Below are 15,143 nucleotides of genomic sequence, written 5' to 3'. Positions count from 1 at the left end.
GAGGAAGACAATTGGAAACTCAGAATTTTAGAAAACCTATTTTGATCTGGGCTCTAATACTTCTTAGCTGTGTGATACTGGGCAAAGTCACTTAACCCTAATTGCCTCACTCTTACCATTCTTCTGCCTTGGAACCAATACCTAGCATTGACTTTTAAGATAGAAGGTAAGTATTTTTAAAAAAATAAACTAATATTGAAATGTGAAGATTGGATTTGGCTCTCCCCAGATTGTAACAATGAAGGTACTTAGCTCTTCCTTGATTGTGAAGATTAAATTGTAATTTTGGAGGAATTGGTGAGAAAGAGGAACCCATTTAAAAGCATTTTTTATAAATAGTCTCTTTTTAGATTTAATCTCCAAAGTGAAGTTGAGTGGGAAGATCTGCCCATGTTAGATCTGATCACCAAGGGTGTAAATATCCCACTTAATCATGAAGTAGGAGGTCTGTGACCCACGTGTGTGATAGTGAGTAATGAATTAGAATCAACTAACTGCCTTCGGGGCAGTCCTAGAGCAGAGCGTCAGCTGTGATTGGTAGACATGGAATTAAGGGAAGTGACAAAAGAAAAAAGGTCTTTAAAAGAAAGAAACAAGGTCCTGAGGGAAGTTAGTTGTTGGAGGTTGGTCTTCTGGGAGTTGGTGGTAAAGGTTGGTCTTCTGGGAATTGTTGGTGATTGGTCTTTTGGGAGTTTGAAAGAGACACATTTAGAGTGGAGCCTGCTGGATTTGAGACTGATAAAAGAATATGCTAATTGAACTGACACATGGTAAGTGTAAAGGCTGACTTCCTTCCTTGCCCTTTCTGGAGGTGTGAGCCTCTGGGAAAAGCCCATCATCTTGAGACTCTGATTTAGAAATTAAATCCATGGTGACCAATGAAATACTCAGACCAACCATAAATTTAACAGAAAATTATCTTTACGTGTAATTGGGAAAAACAAAATATTGAAAAAAAGGGAATATTTAGCATATGAATCCTTATTGAATATATGAAAATCACTTATTTAAATAGTTGCTATGGAAAAAAAGAAGAGAAATTGTCCAAACATTGTTGAGGAAATGGCAACAACTAAATGGCTTCAAGAGGAATTATGAAGCAACAGGGCACTAATACCTCTGCATTTACAGAGCTTATAGTCCAATAAGGGAATGTAACAAACACATAGACAACTATAATACAAAATGCTATATAAGTGAGTAAATCAACTAAATGTTGTGTGAGGTCTGATGTGTTAGGACCAGTCAAGACTAAGAGAGGAAATATGACACATTTAGAGTGGGGATTAGAAAAGGTTCCTGAAATAAAGATCATTTGGAATCAATTTTAATGTAGGAATACAGAGCAAGAACATTCCAGGCAGGGAGGAGAATGAGCAAACAAGAAAATACAAAGTATTAGGGGTAGGGAATGATAGTTTGGCTGAAGTGCAGATGTCACATAGAGAAGTAATAAAAAATAAGAATGAAAAGGTAGGGTAGTATTATGATTCAGGTAGTTTTAAATGCCAGAGTTAAGAGTTCCAACTTGAGAGAGACAGAGAGACAGAGAGGAGAGAAGAGAAGAGATAGATGAGAGAGTTTTAACAAGGCCCTTGAAATTAACAAATAACTCAAAAATATGCTCATTAAGCTATCTACCTTCTGCAAAGGATTGCTATAGGAGTTAGGAGTCAAAAGGATAAAACAAAATATTCTATTCCAGCAAATATTAAAATGTCATTTCAAGCTGGAGTTTTTTTAGAAAAATGAGTGTTCAAGAGTTATAGTTGTTGTCTTATGTATCAGTACCTAAAAAGCATTTTTCCTTAAATCTCTATAAAGTACTCTTGAGATGAATTGAGAACTGAGTCAATTACATTAGTGGTAGATCATAAGTCATTGAACTTTAGAGACATAAGAAACCTTACAGATTATATGGAGCAATCCTCATTTTGCAGAAAGGGAACTAAAGCCCAGAGAGGCCAAACAAGGAGACTCAATGTATATTGTTGTTTATTGATCACAAATTATCTTCCTGCTTAAAAAGAGGATAAGAAGTAACATGACACAATGACTAGAGATTAGGTCCCCCAAATTTAGAAGATCACAATTCAAGTCCTGCCTCTTGACTTAAATTAGCTTTGTGACTTTGGGCAAGTCTTTAAACCTCCAAGTACCCCAGGTCACTCAAACTAGCAGTTACATGCATGTTGCAGATCTGTACTTTGGGAAGGAATTTACATTCTAGGAGTTCCTACACTATTGAAATCACAGATCTGAACCATTATGATTTTTAATTTTATTTGCCCATAGAATCTGGCTTTTTATATGAATCACCGATGAATACTGTTTTTATTTAGTTGGAGTGGTGATCTCATTGGTATACACTCTTGCACAGACTTCAACTGATTCTTGTCAGTCTGCAAACTTCTATAGAATATGCTAGATACCTTTATCTGCCTTTCTTAGTATCACAAAAGTACCACTGTAGCACTTGGATTGTCCATGGTTTGTCTCTTTGTCACTAGGTGATCAGATCATCTCTTTTTCTGGTGCTATGTGTCCTTGAATATAATTGATTCTGTTTTTAGTGAAATTAGAAATATAGGTTTTATATGCTCTCCTCATTTTTTGCCTTTCATAATCCTTATTTTTTTCTAAGGCTCAGCTGTAAAGTTCTTATTTCTCACTGAAGTCATCCTTGACTCACTTCTCTGCAAAAAAAGTAGGGGGAAATCCCTCATTTTTCTTTTTGTGTTCTAGAAATTTATACTTGAATATTTGATTTCATTCAATTTAGCAGTTTATTGAAACTTGTGTTCTTTTTTATACTTTTGATTGTTTTATGTCCTTTGTTATTATCTCTTCAACTAAATTTTTAAAGTGCTTCAAGTCAGGAATCAAATCATACCTTTAAGTATCCCCCATAGAGCCTAGCCTTCATTTTAGAAGAATACCAGGGAGTCAAATACTTGTATAACTTAATTGAAAAGAGGTACTGTAGTTGCATCCAAAAAATCATTGAGAAAGTATTATGTTGATAATATTCAGCAATTTTTAATCTGTAGATCCCCCTAAAAAGGATATATGCAGACACTCCTCATACACAGTTCATTCATGGCCTATATATGTGTGAATGGCCTGGTGAAAATAGTTTTTCCCATGGATCCTAGACATTGAAAGGAATTAAAATCCTAAACTATATCATTTCATTACCAGAGAGGAGGTAAGTAATTTGTTCACAGTACCTACTGGATAGGACATCTCCAACTGGTCTGATTCAAAGAATTGTTTGCTTATTAGAGGGGAGAGAGAGAAATTCCACACTACTACTTTTTATTTAGGCACAGTGGTCACTCTTAACAAACAAACATGTTCTAGTCTGGACTGCCTCATACTCTCAAACTACATCATCATCTGATTCCAGGCATAGCTATTTAAAGGCCTCTAAGAGTTTGGCCAGTTTTCATCATTGCTTCATTTCAGTGGAAAAGGATATTCACATTTCTGGGAAAGAGATCAGAATGTTAACACCTTTTAACACATTGACACTTTATTATCTGTAATTATATCAACTGAGGGAGACACCTGAAATAATTTAGTTTAAAACCAATTATCTTTCTACATAGAGAAGTATGGGAAGACTTACAGCGTACAAATTTAATCAAAGTGAAGTTAGCAGACCTGGGAAAATAATACAGGTAGTGATGGCAATATAAAAAGAAAGAATGACAATTAAAATGGAACCCAAAATTTTTTTGTGGTAGCAAAGAATTGGAAACAATGCCTATTGATTATGGAATGGTTAAATAAGACAGTATATGAATGTAATGTAATATTACTGTGCAGTAAGAAATGACAAACATGATTAATACAAAGAAGTATAGAAAAACTTATAGGAACTAATACAAAGTGAAATAAGCAGAGACCAGAAAACAATATATATAATGTCTAATAATTTAAGTGAAAAGATCAGTAAATACAAACTAATTGAAAATGAACGTTGCAGAATTACAAAAAACTAGCATTGTTCCTAAATGAGAAAACACCTGTCCCAACTCCTTTGCAAAGGTAAAGGACCTTTTTAGATTTTTAAGAAATACATTGATTGGTTTTGCTTATTTTTTCTCCTTTTTCTTTAAAATTTTTTTTTAATTTTTATATATAGGAATAGTTCTTGTGAAAAGGAGCAGGGATAAACTGCTAGGAGAAATTTAGGTGATGTAAAAAATAGCATTTTTCAAAAAAAAAAATACTTTGAAATTATAATGACCAAACTTGACCCCAAAATAAAAATAGAAGATATCCCTCTTCCTTCTTTATAGAAATAGAGGGCTCTAGTTATGGAGTATTGTAGGTAATATCCATCTCTTTAATATGTTTTCTCTTTGTTATTGTTTGTTATTAGGGATATGATTCTTTGGGAAGGAGAGAGGGTGTAATTTTTAAAGGAATTATTTGAGGATGGAAGAGGTACAAGGGATAAGGAGGGTTTTGTAACAGGAAATGAAGGAGTTGAAGGGATAGAGGGAATATGGCTGCTGGTAAGGTAAAAGGAGAGAGATACTCCCTGCTGAGAGACTGTGAAAAATGGGGTTCCTGAGAAATGGGCCAACTATGATAGCCTGAGGGGATGTCTTCTCTAGTGATTGATGTTGAAGATACCCTAGGGCAGGTAAGCATGGACCCTCCTGAGGGACAAGCTTCCCCCGTGACAAGGAAATCACTTTAAAAGACTGATATATATTAATTTAAGGTCGCCAAGGAATTCAGCTATGTAATTCCTAAATGAAAACTCAAGTCAGCCGTCAGCCTTTTATAGAGTTTAATTACAAACAGGAGGAAGAAAGGAATTAGAGAGAGAGAGAGAGAGAGAAAGGGGAGAGAAGGGAATAGGGCTTAAATACCCCCTCTGTTTAGGCTGGGCCTAAAGGCCCAAGTCCTTAGATAGCTGGGGCAAAGAAAAGAGATCAGTCCCTATTACTCACGTGACCAAAATGGAGAAACAGTCTCAAAGGCCCCCACCTTCAGCTTCCTTCAGAGCAAGCTTCTCAGAGCACACTCCAACCACTCAGACAAACTCCTCAACCCCCCTCCTGAGTCTTCAGACCCCTCTATCTTTAAGGAAACCATCCAAGTTCCCTCCCCTCAGTTCTCACATCTACCAATCACTGTCCATCAATTTCCCTGTGCCAATGGAGGCTCTTGCTTAACCCAGGACTACCCAGAGGTCTCTGGCTTTGCACATGTCTGTTGAAGGTCATATTCTCAAATAATTATATCTTTGATCCTTTGCTACAGCCCTTCCTAAATCCTGTTACCTTGAGTAGGGTAGAGATTGGAATAATTAAATTTTGATCTGTGCTGCAGCCCTTCCTAAATCCTGTTAGGACTGAGTGGGGTGGAAATTGTATTTTCCAAGACCTGATTCTGTTATTCCAAGTATCTCTATTGTATCAATTCTAAAATCAATCATGACTCAAAGAAATTCCTGTTCTATGCTTAAGCATAGGTCAAAGTCCTTTCCATTGTTCAGCAAAAGGTTTCTGTCCTAAAGTAATCTTAAGAAGGGAGGAGGAGGAACCTCCCATGCCAATGGGGTTCACATTCCAATAGACTATCAGTAAGAAATTTTCCAAGTATGAAATTTCCCAATGGTGAAATTTCCAACATTTATAAGTCTAAGAAATTTTAAGGTTTACACCCCCCTACCAAGGCCACCCCTCAAGGGTTCAATAAGGACCATTTATGGTTGAATGACTGTCCATAGGTTCTGCTCCCTCTATGTCCCCCTGAAATGATAGTCCTCTTTTCTGACTGCAGTTATTTAACTCAAGATGAATTTAATAACAAGTTTGGATTGGGAAGTATCAGGGTAGAGGGAAGAGAGGTTCCCTATACTTTTTCCTAGACTAGGTTTAAGTCTCTCTTAGCTTTTGAACTGAAGCCAGGCCTCACAGGCTGGTGGAAGGTTTCTTTTATTCCTGTCTATGCTAATCTATCCTACCTTTTTTAAGTTCAAAGTCTTAGCAGTAGACATCAAGAGGAAAAAAAGGTTCTGATTTTCAGAGCTGATTGGGCCTGTCTCTTTGGGCTAGCACCTCTAAAGACTAGCCTTAAGTTCAAACCACTCCCCTAAAATCTTTTTGTTAGATGACACGATCACAGGAATCCAGGTAGAGCACACAGTTGGAAAAATCCAGGAATAGAGGTACTTCTATACAGAAACAGAGAGAGAATGCTCCTTCCAGGCCGAGGGCCAGGAAGGAGAGGCCTGGAGAGCAACTTCACTCTCCCAGTTTCCCCTCCCCCCACCAACTATCATCATTGTCAGTATCTTCACTCCAACATTCCAACTGCTGTCGGTTCTACCTCAGTGGTAGAAATCCAGAACCTGATTCAGTTTTCCTTTCCATAAGGGGTTTGAAAATGTAGCTAAAATAACACTTTACCCACAATTTTTTTAAATAAGTAAAGTATGTGTCAAAATTAATGCTTTAAATGTTATGAAGTGTTCATGTATGGCAAGTGTTTGCGTAATTTTTGTTCTTATTGACTTCCATAATGATGTTGGTGATTAATAATAAATACATAATATTAAGTATAGTACCTATATGTACTTGAAAACATTTGAGAACTCTAAAACAAAATATAATGGCTGCTATGCAATTACTTATAATCTATAAGTATTTGCATAATTGGGATACAATATTTAATATAATATCACATTCTAAGATTCTTAACAATGGTTTCTATATTCAAATTTAATTAGATAAATCTCTGGAAGATTTTTTTTTAGTTTACATTTTCTACTATTTAAGTTTCTAATTTAGCTCTTTGCCAGTCATTCCTTTTGTAATTTTGTTGGAGCCATGATGCATATGTAAATTTTTTTGGGGGGGGGACATTGCATCAAGATTTCAGTAAATCCCAGATGTTTACATTTTTCCATAGCTATTTTCATATTTGCATTTCTTCTGTAATTGAGATTTGCCTGATCTTTGTGTCTGATGAAAATTCTGTTCATAATACAGTTAGTTCTACAAAGTAGAGCAACTTCTAAGTAGCTGTGTAAAGACAAGCACATTCAAAATTATGCCCAATATGTGTTTTAGCATTCTTCCCCCACTCTACACCCACGTGCTTCTTCTTTCTTGATTTACTATCTGGTTTTATTGTTGTTGCCAAATTCCTGATAAGCCAGTCAGGTGGGTTAAAGGTAATGTTTACTCTATGAATTCATTTAATTGAAAGGGCAACCATAGAATCTAGTTCATATATGAACTGATGCAGAGTGAAGTGAGCAGAACCAGGAGAACACAGTACAGTACACAATAATAGCAATATTGTTTTGTTTTTGTTGTTATCACAGTGAGTTATTAAAAACAGATAATGGCAATGAAAACACTTTACATTTTGGCTGCTTCCTTTTCCTTGAAAGGAACACTAATAATTTTAGATGATTTTATTGTTTCCTTAGCTGGCACAGTATAGATTATGGACTCAGCTAGGTGGTACAGTAGGTGGAGCACAAGGCCTGAAGACTGGTGTTCAAATTAAGCTTGAGACATTTACTTGCTGAATGATCCTGGACAAGTCAATTAACCTTTTTCTGCCTCTCTTACCTCAAAAATGGGGATAATGTCATTATCTACCTCCTTGGATAGTTGTGAGGATCAAATGAGATAATATTTGTAAAGTAACTTGCATACTGCCTATCATATAGTAAGCATTTAATCAACACTTGTTCCCTTCCTTCCATATAGAGTATTAGCTAACCTTGTTTAGCAATAAATAGTCTATTTGAGGACAAACACTTGTAGTTTAAATAATTTACTTTTACCTGAAATCATCTTTACAAAAATTCTTCAGCATTTTCAGGGCATAGTAAACCATTAGAAAAACCATCAAGTTAGCTCCATCATTTTTCCATGAGAAACTAAGGCTCAAGGTTTATTGTCTTTGAAATGGTCACATAGTAGTGATACAGTCAAAACTAGAACTCAAGTTATTTGGGTTCTTTTAATCCAGTGCTTTTCCATTTTGCAATTTTTGAAGACTATCTTGGTAGAGGAGCTACTTAGTCACAGTTATACTTTAAAGTTGTCATCATTATATTTCATATTCAAATTACTCTTTACACAAACAAAATAACTTCCTCCTCCTTCCTAGAAGTTAAATTAATAACAAAATATAAGCTCCCAGAGGGCAAGCACTATCTTTGTATTTCTACTGCTGTGTGACTGTATGTATAATAAATGCTTAATAAATGTTTGTTAAGTGAATTGCATAATTGTTAGCTTTTAGAAGACTTGGCAAGAGGGCTTTTGGGATTCACTTCAAGAAGGGCATATTCTATTGTATATAGAAATGTCTTCATTTGGGGTTGTAAAAGAAGTAAAATGTTTACTAAGAAGTTATCAAAATGGTAACCTAAATTGAAATGCTGTCAGCTCTAAATTTTTATGCTTGCAGAATGGAACAGTGAAAGATATAAATATCTGAAATAATAACAGTTACTCAAAATGTATATTTTATCTTGTTGATTCTTTTTTTTAATTTTTAATTTTTTCTTTTTTTTTTAATTTTATAGTATTTTATTTGATCATTTCCATGCATTATTCATTAAAGACAAAGATCATTTTCTTTTCCTCCCTCCCACCCCCATAGCCGACACGTGATTCCACTGGGTATCACATGTGTTCTTGATTCGAACCCATTGCCATGTTGTTAATATTTGCATTAGAGTGTTCGTTTAGAGTCTCTCCTCTGTCATGTCCCCTCAACCGCTGTAGTCAGGCAGTTGTTTTCCTCGGTGTTTCTACTCCCACAGTTTATCCTTTGCTTATGAATAGTGTTTTTTCTCCTAGATCCCTGCAGATTGTTCAGGGACATTACACCGCCACTAATGGAGAAGTCCATTACGTTCGATTATACCACAGTGTATTAGTCTCTGTGTACAATGTTCTCCTGATTCTGCTCCTCTCACTCTGCATCACTTCCTGGAGGTTGTTCCAATCTCCATGGAATTCCTCCACTTTATTATTCCTTTTTGCACAATAGTATTCCATCACCAACATATACCACAATTTGTTCAACCATTCCCCAATTGATGGGCATCCCCTCGTTTTCCAGTTTTTGGCCACCACAAAGAGCGCAGCTATGAATATTTTTGTACAAGTCTTTGTGTCCATTATCTCTATGGGGTACAAACCCAGCAGTGCTATGGCTGGATCAAAGGGCAGACAGTCTTTTATCACCCTTTGGGCATAGTTCCAAATTGCCCTCCAGAATGGTTGGATCAGTTCACAACTCCACCAGCAATGAACTAGTGTCCCCACTTTGCCACATCCCCTCCAGCATTCATTACTTTCCATAACTGTCATGTTAGCCAATCTGCTAGGTGTGAGGTGATACCTCAGAGTTGTTTTTATTTGCATCTCTCTGATTATAAGAGATTTAGAACACTTTTTCATGTGCTTATTAATAGTTTTGATTTCTTTATCTGAAAACTGCCTATCCATGTCCCTTGCCCATTTATCAATTGGGGAATGGCTTGATTTTTTGTACAATTGATTTAGCTCTTTATTATCTTGTTGATTCTGAAAATGTACATTTATATGATGGTGTCATGTATCCCAGAAATTCATAATGTTATATTGCCCGGAATACTTGCTGCAGTTTTTTGGTTTGCCTTGTCCAAAACCTGAGAACAACGCACAATTACCCTTTTACTAAGAGGAAAAGGACAACACAGAAGCCAGAGACACTAACTATGAATTAAGCATTTTTATTTAAATTGAAAGAAATGGGGGAGAGGCAGTTTTAATAGATCTATATTTTAATATATTATTTTATGGGTTTTTTGTATGCATCCCTATATCTTCAATCCTTTCAAATCTTACTGATCTGGGGCCTATATTTGGATCAGTTCAATACTGGAAATAAAATAATCTGTGAAGGCATGATGCAAGAGGAGCTGACAAGCCATCCGTTTTCCCATATGGATTTTTTTATACAAACCAGCCTGGACTAGGTGGTTGTGTTCACCAGGAAAGTTTTAATTTAACCTAAAGTCATGCCTTTGAAAGAGAACTCAGCTTTGAAAGGGCTCTAAGAGGCCCAAGAAGAATGAGCAGAATTAATAGTTAATACAAAAACTTTAAATAAGTTGAGTGGTGTTTTCAATAATGAATTTTAAAACATGATCAGCCCAGGATAAACTGAAATGCTTTGAAACTGCTTGAGGATAATTGATAGCTGTCTTGTTATCATCAGATAAAATGTATTTAGTTACTATTTCTTTTTTAATACTTGGTGATAAATTTTACTTGTAATTTTGAATAAATGTGGGGTTTTTTTTACATAGTCAAAGAAGCCTTTAGCTTTAAAAAAAATTAGACAAAAGTATTTTTTTCCATCATCTGAATTTTGTCCTTAACTGCAGCTATCTGTGCCTACTGTGTTCCATTTAGCATTCCTTCATTTCTTACAGGTGACATACTAGAATTCCACGGTCCAGAAGGAACAGGAAAGACAGAAATGCTCTATCATCTGACCGCAAGATGTATCCTTCCAAAATCAGAAGGTGGATTAGAAGTAGAAGTCTTATTTATTGACACAGACTACCACTTTGATATGCTTCGGCTAGTTACAATTCTTGAACGTAGATTATCCCAAAGCACAGAAGACATAATAAAACATTGCCTTGGAAGATTTTTTCTCGTGAATTGCAGCAGTAGTAATCAATTACTTATCACCCTTTATTCACTGGAAACTATGTTTTGTAGTCACCCGTCCCTCTGCCTTTTCATTTTAGATAGCTTATCTGCCTTCTATTGGATAGACCGAGTCAATGGAGGAGAAAGCCTAACTTTACAAGAAATTAATCTGAAGAAATGTTCTAAATTCCTGGAGAAGCTTGTAAAAGAATATCATTTGGTTCTCTTTGCAACAACACAAACTATAATGCAAAAAAATTCAAATTCAACAGAAAGATCATCTTCCTTAAAACTTCCATGTGAAGAAGTAGATATAGATTATAGACCCTATCTTTGTAAGTCATGGCAACAGATGGTAAACCACAGAATATTTTTTTCCAGACATAATTCAGAAAGTAGCAACCAAATGTTTTCAGTAGTGTCATATCATCTAAAAAGCAACAATTTGATAAAGCGTTTATTTAGTATTCGAGAAAGTGGGGTTCATTTTTGTTAAAGCTGTATCAGAAATAGCCTATTTGTAGACATTGAATTTTAAATGTATATTTTAAAAATTTTTTCTCCTTGTTGATATTTTCATGATATATCAGCATTTTTAAATTTTAAAGACTAAAATGATTAACATTGGCATTTGTATATAAATTGCAAGAATGAATTTCAGGTATAAGGAAATACATTTTCTGTTCTTATATCATCCAAGGCTAAACAACTTAATATTGCTGCTTTGATTTTGAATAAAACTTATGCAAAAAATAAGTGTATTTCAGTTTAAATAAAAGTAAATTCTATAATTTTGTGTTATATCTTTGGATATGCTTAAGTAATCATAATCTTAAATTCAGTTACAATCCTAATTTGCTATATTCTTTTATTTATTTGTTTGTTTGTTTGTTTTTTAATAAACCCTTACCTTCCATCTTGGAGTCAATAACTGTATATTGGCTCTAAGGCAGAAGAGTGGTAAGGGCTAGGCAATGGGGGTCAAGTGACTTGCCCGGGATCACACAGCTAGGAAGTGTCTAAGGCCAGATTTGAACCTAGGACCTCCCATTTCTAGGGCTGGCTCTTAATCCACTGAGCTACCCAGCTGCCCTGCTGTATTCTTTTAAAAAAGTATAAATATATAAAACATTGAAATAGAACAGTTTGTATATATTTACATTTAAGTAGCATTGTTATTTAAAAGATGAAATTAATGTTACCTATTTGTTTTATATTGCTTTAAATACCACACAAAAGGATGTGTAAAATACCTTCAGATAAAGTGAGTGCCTAGTTGACAGAGCAGATAGGTAGAGAATAGATCTAGGTCTGTGCTATACTGTGTAATTTCCTTTTAAGCACATAAAATAAAACAGTAGTTCTATAAAGACCCACATGTGACATTTACTGTTGACAGTGTTAATGCTGTCCATTGGTTAATGATAACTACAATTCTAAATTCTAATTCTAAAATAGCTTATACTACTGGTCCTTTCTACCAGCTGCTAACTAAGCACCTGAGCTCTGGTGCTCTTTTGGGGTAATTAAACTGTTTATTATGGAACGTGTGTGGACAGAAGCAAAGAGAGAATTGTGATTTGGATCATATTTGGATCATCCCTTAGCAATGAAATCAAACCCGGGGGCTTTGTTTTGCCTTTAGCTTTTGTATTATTATAATTTTGACCTTGAACATGATACAGATTTTCCAATTCTGCCATTTAAAATAAAAGGGATTGTTGAGTTAGAAAAAGCAGTTTTATTCAGCAGTTACTGTGCCAGGTACTATGCTGCAAATTCATTACTTTTTCTTCAGGTGAGTTGATAAATTAACTTTTCTATTGACTTAAAATTTATCAATTGTTTACCTTCTAGTATCAGTACACCTATCAATAGCTTGAAGTCATAATAACCATTTGTTACTTGAATTTTGAGGAAATGATACATACTAGTTAATCAAAATTTTTATGTAACTGAAAATTTTATTAATGATGACTTAAGGTTAAAGACGAAGACAAGAACCAGCTCTGATTCAAGAAAACAGTTTGAATTGAGTAGCTTAAGGGAAGCAATGAGACCTTTCCTTTTCCTCCCTAACCCTTGTTTGATATAGCTACATTGTAAGGATTGATACTTGTTTATCTTAATTCTGTCAAATGTTTAAACAGCATTTAATTCTTATGTTGTAAAAATCATTCCCAGTAACTGAGAAGGAAGACACTCTCCCAAACTATTTGAGACAAATAATGGGCCTGTTGCCAAACCAAACAGATTAAAGCAGAGAATGTTAACTAAAAACTATCTCCCTAAGGAATATTGATGCAAAAAAAGATGTTTCAATGTTATCAAAGAGACTGCAGCCATATGCCCAATTTTTTCCCCCCACTGTGAGCAAGTTAGACATATAATAGGGGTGTAAGGATGGTTTGCTATTAGAAAAACAACTATCTTAACCATGTTGAAAAGCAACATACTTGTATCAATGCACACAGAGAAAAGCCCTTGATAAAATTTAACAGTCATATGTGCTAACCCTAAAAAATACAGGCATGGAAGGGCACTTTTTTTTAACATGATCAAATCTAAAAGCAAGAGCCAGTATCTGCAAAAAGGAAATGCTAGAAACTTGAGATGAACATAAGTATAAAGTAAGGTGGTTCCTTCCTTCCTTCCTTCCTTCCTTCCTTCCTTCCTTCCTTCCTTCCTTCCTTCCTTCCTCCCTTCCTTCCTTCCTTCCTTCTTTCCTTCCTTCCTCCCTCCCTCCCACCCCCCTTCTATCATAGAATCAACAGTGTGTATTGGTTCCCAGGCTGAAGAACAGTAAGGACTAGAGAATGAGAGTCAAGTGATTTGCCCAGGTTCGCACAGCTAGGTATCTGAGGCCAGATTTGAACCCAGGACCTTCCATCTCTAGGCCTGGCTCTCAATCCACTGAGCCACCCAGCTGCCCCCTTCTTTCTTTTTTTAAAAATAAATTTATTTTTAGCATTTAAAAATTTTGAGTTCCAGAGTTTCTCCTTCCCACCCTTCCTCCACTCACAGAGAAAGCAAGCAAATGATAGCCATTAAACATGTGAAGTCATGCAACACATGTTTCCTTATTAGCCATACCATCATAAAAAGGGGAGAAAATTATACTTCAATTTGTATTCAATTCTTCAGTTCTCTGACTCTGGAGGTGACTAGCATTTTTTCATCATGATTCCTTTGGAATTTTCTTGGATAATTGTATTGATTAGAGTAGCTAAATCTTTCTCAGTTGTTCATCGCTGCAACATCACCATTACTATGCACGATCTGCTGATGCTGTTAAGCCACTACCAAGGCTCACTGTCGGTGCTGTTTAGCTGCTCTCCTGGCTAGCATCTGATCCTGTGTCACAGACCTCTCTTGTTGAGTTCTTTGGCTTTTTTAAGCAAGAAGAATATGTCACTTTGATCTCTTGTTGATTCTGACACTTCAAAATTTGATTTGAGGAGTTACTTTAAAATTATTTATTGGGAAATTTTGGGAGAGTTCATGTGGGTTGCTCCCTGAACTCCATTGGTAAGATTGTTTCTTGATATGGTTCTCGAATGGTTACCTATAACAGCAAAAAAAGAGAGAGGAGAAATGAAAGATATAAACATTGGCAAAGAAAAAAGAATCCCTGCTTTACGGACAATGTTATGATTTTCTTTGAAAACTCCCGAAAGTCATCAAAGAAACTAGGAAAATAGCTACACTAAAGTAACAGGTTATAAAATAACAAGAATCTATTCTGCATAGTAATAAAAAATAAAAAAAACAGCAACAAGGAAATGGTTCAAAATATCTACAAAATATGTGAAATATCAGAATTAACCTAGTAGTGCACCTTTAGGATACAAATAGAATTACAAAACACTTAATAAATGAAGACAAACAATGATAAGAAATTTCATTGTTCATGATTAGGCATGCCAATGACTACTACCTAAATTAATTTATTTATTTTGTGCTAACCAATAAAATTGTTAAATCCATTTGTAAGATTATTTAAATGATAGAATCTTAAGAAAATTAATGGGAAGAGGAAGCGCAAAGCATGTATATTGTTACCAAATCTCTATCTTAAATGAGTAATAATTATTCAAACAAGTGTAAGAGAGAAATTGCAAAGGAGAGAAAAATTCAGATCCAGCCCAAAAATTCAGAACAGCCCAAGCTGAGGAAGAACAAGGAAGACTCAAGATTCCAGGAAGGAACAGAGGAGCTGAGAGGATCCAAAACTGTCACTTCACTTCTGATCAGCTCTCTCCTGGAGTGGAGGGTCTGAGAGAAGGACCTCTGAGATGGAGGATCCCTCTGGACATTGACTACCTTCCAGGGAACTCCTAAATCTCTGGTTACATCTGAAGAGAAACTTTATAAAAAGCCATCTACTGATAAGATTTCTCTTTCCCAAAATTGTCTTGAACTTCAACTTATAGCCAGATT

The 15,143-nt window shown here is 35.3% G+C and overlaps 1 protein-coding gene across 1 annotated transcript in view; it reads left to right on the top strand.

Moving 5' to 3' along the window:
- The window catches only part of XRCC2 (X-ray repair cross complementing 2), a 43,569-nt gene extending 32,071 nt beyond the window's left edge, over nt 1-11,498 (top strand). The window contains exon 3 of the mRNA XM_007504646.3: nt 10,478-11,498. Coding sequence (XP_007504708.1) covers nt 10,478-11,199 — 722 coding nt within the window. The 3' untranslated portion in view covers nt 11,200-11,498. The remainder of the gene's footprint in view (nt 1-10,477) is intronic.
- Nucleotides 11,499-15,143: the final 3,645 nt, after the last annotated feature.

This window comes from Monodelphis domestica, chromosome 5 (assembly GCF_027887165.1).
Source record: "Monodelphis domestica isolate mMonDom1 chromosome 5, mMonDom1.pri, whole genome shotgun sequence".
Lineage (NCBI taxonomy): Eukaryota > Metazoa > Chordata > Mammalia > Didelphimorphia > Didelphidae > Monodelphis > Monodelphis domestica.
Note: the sequence above shows the minus strand (reverse complement) of the source record. Positions and strands in the feature narration are given on the sequence as shown.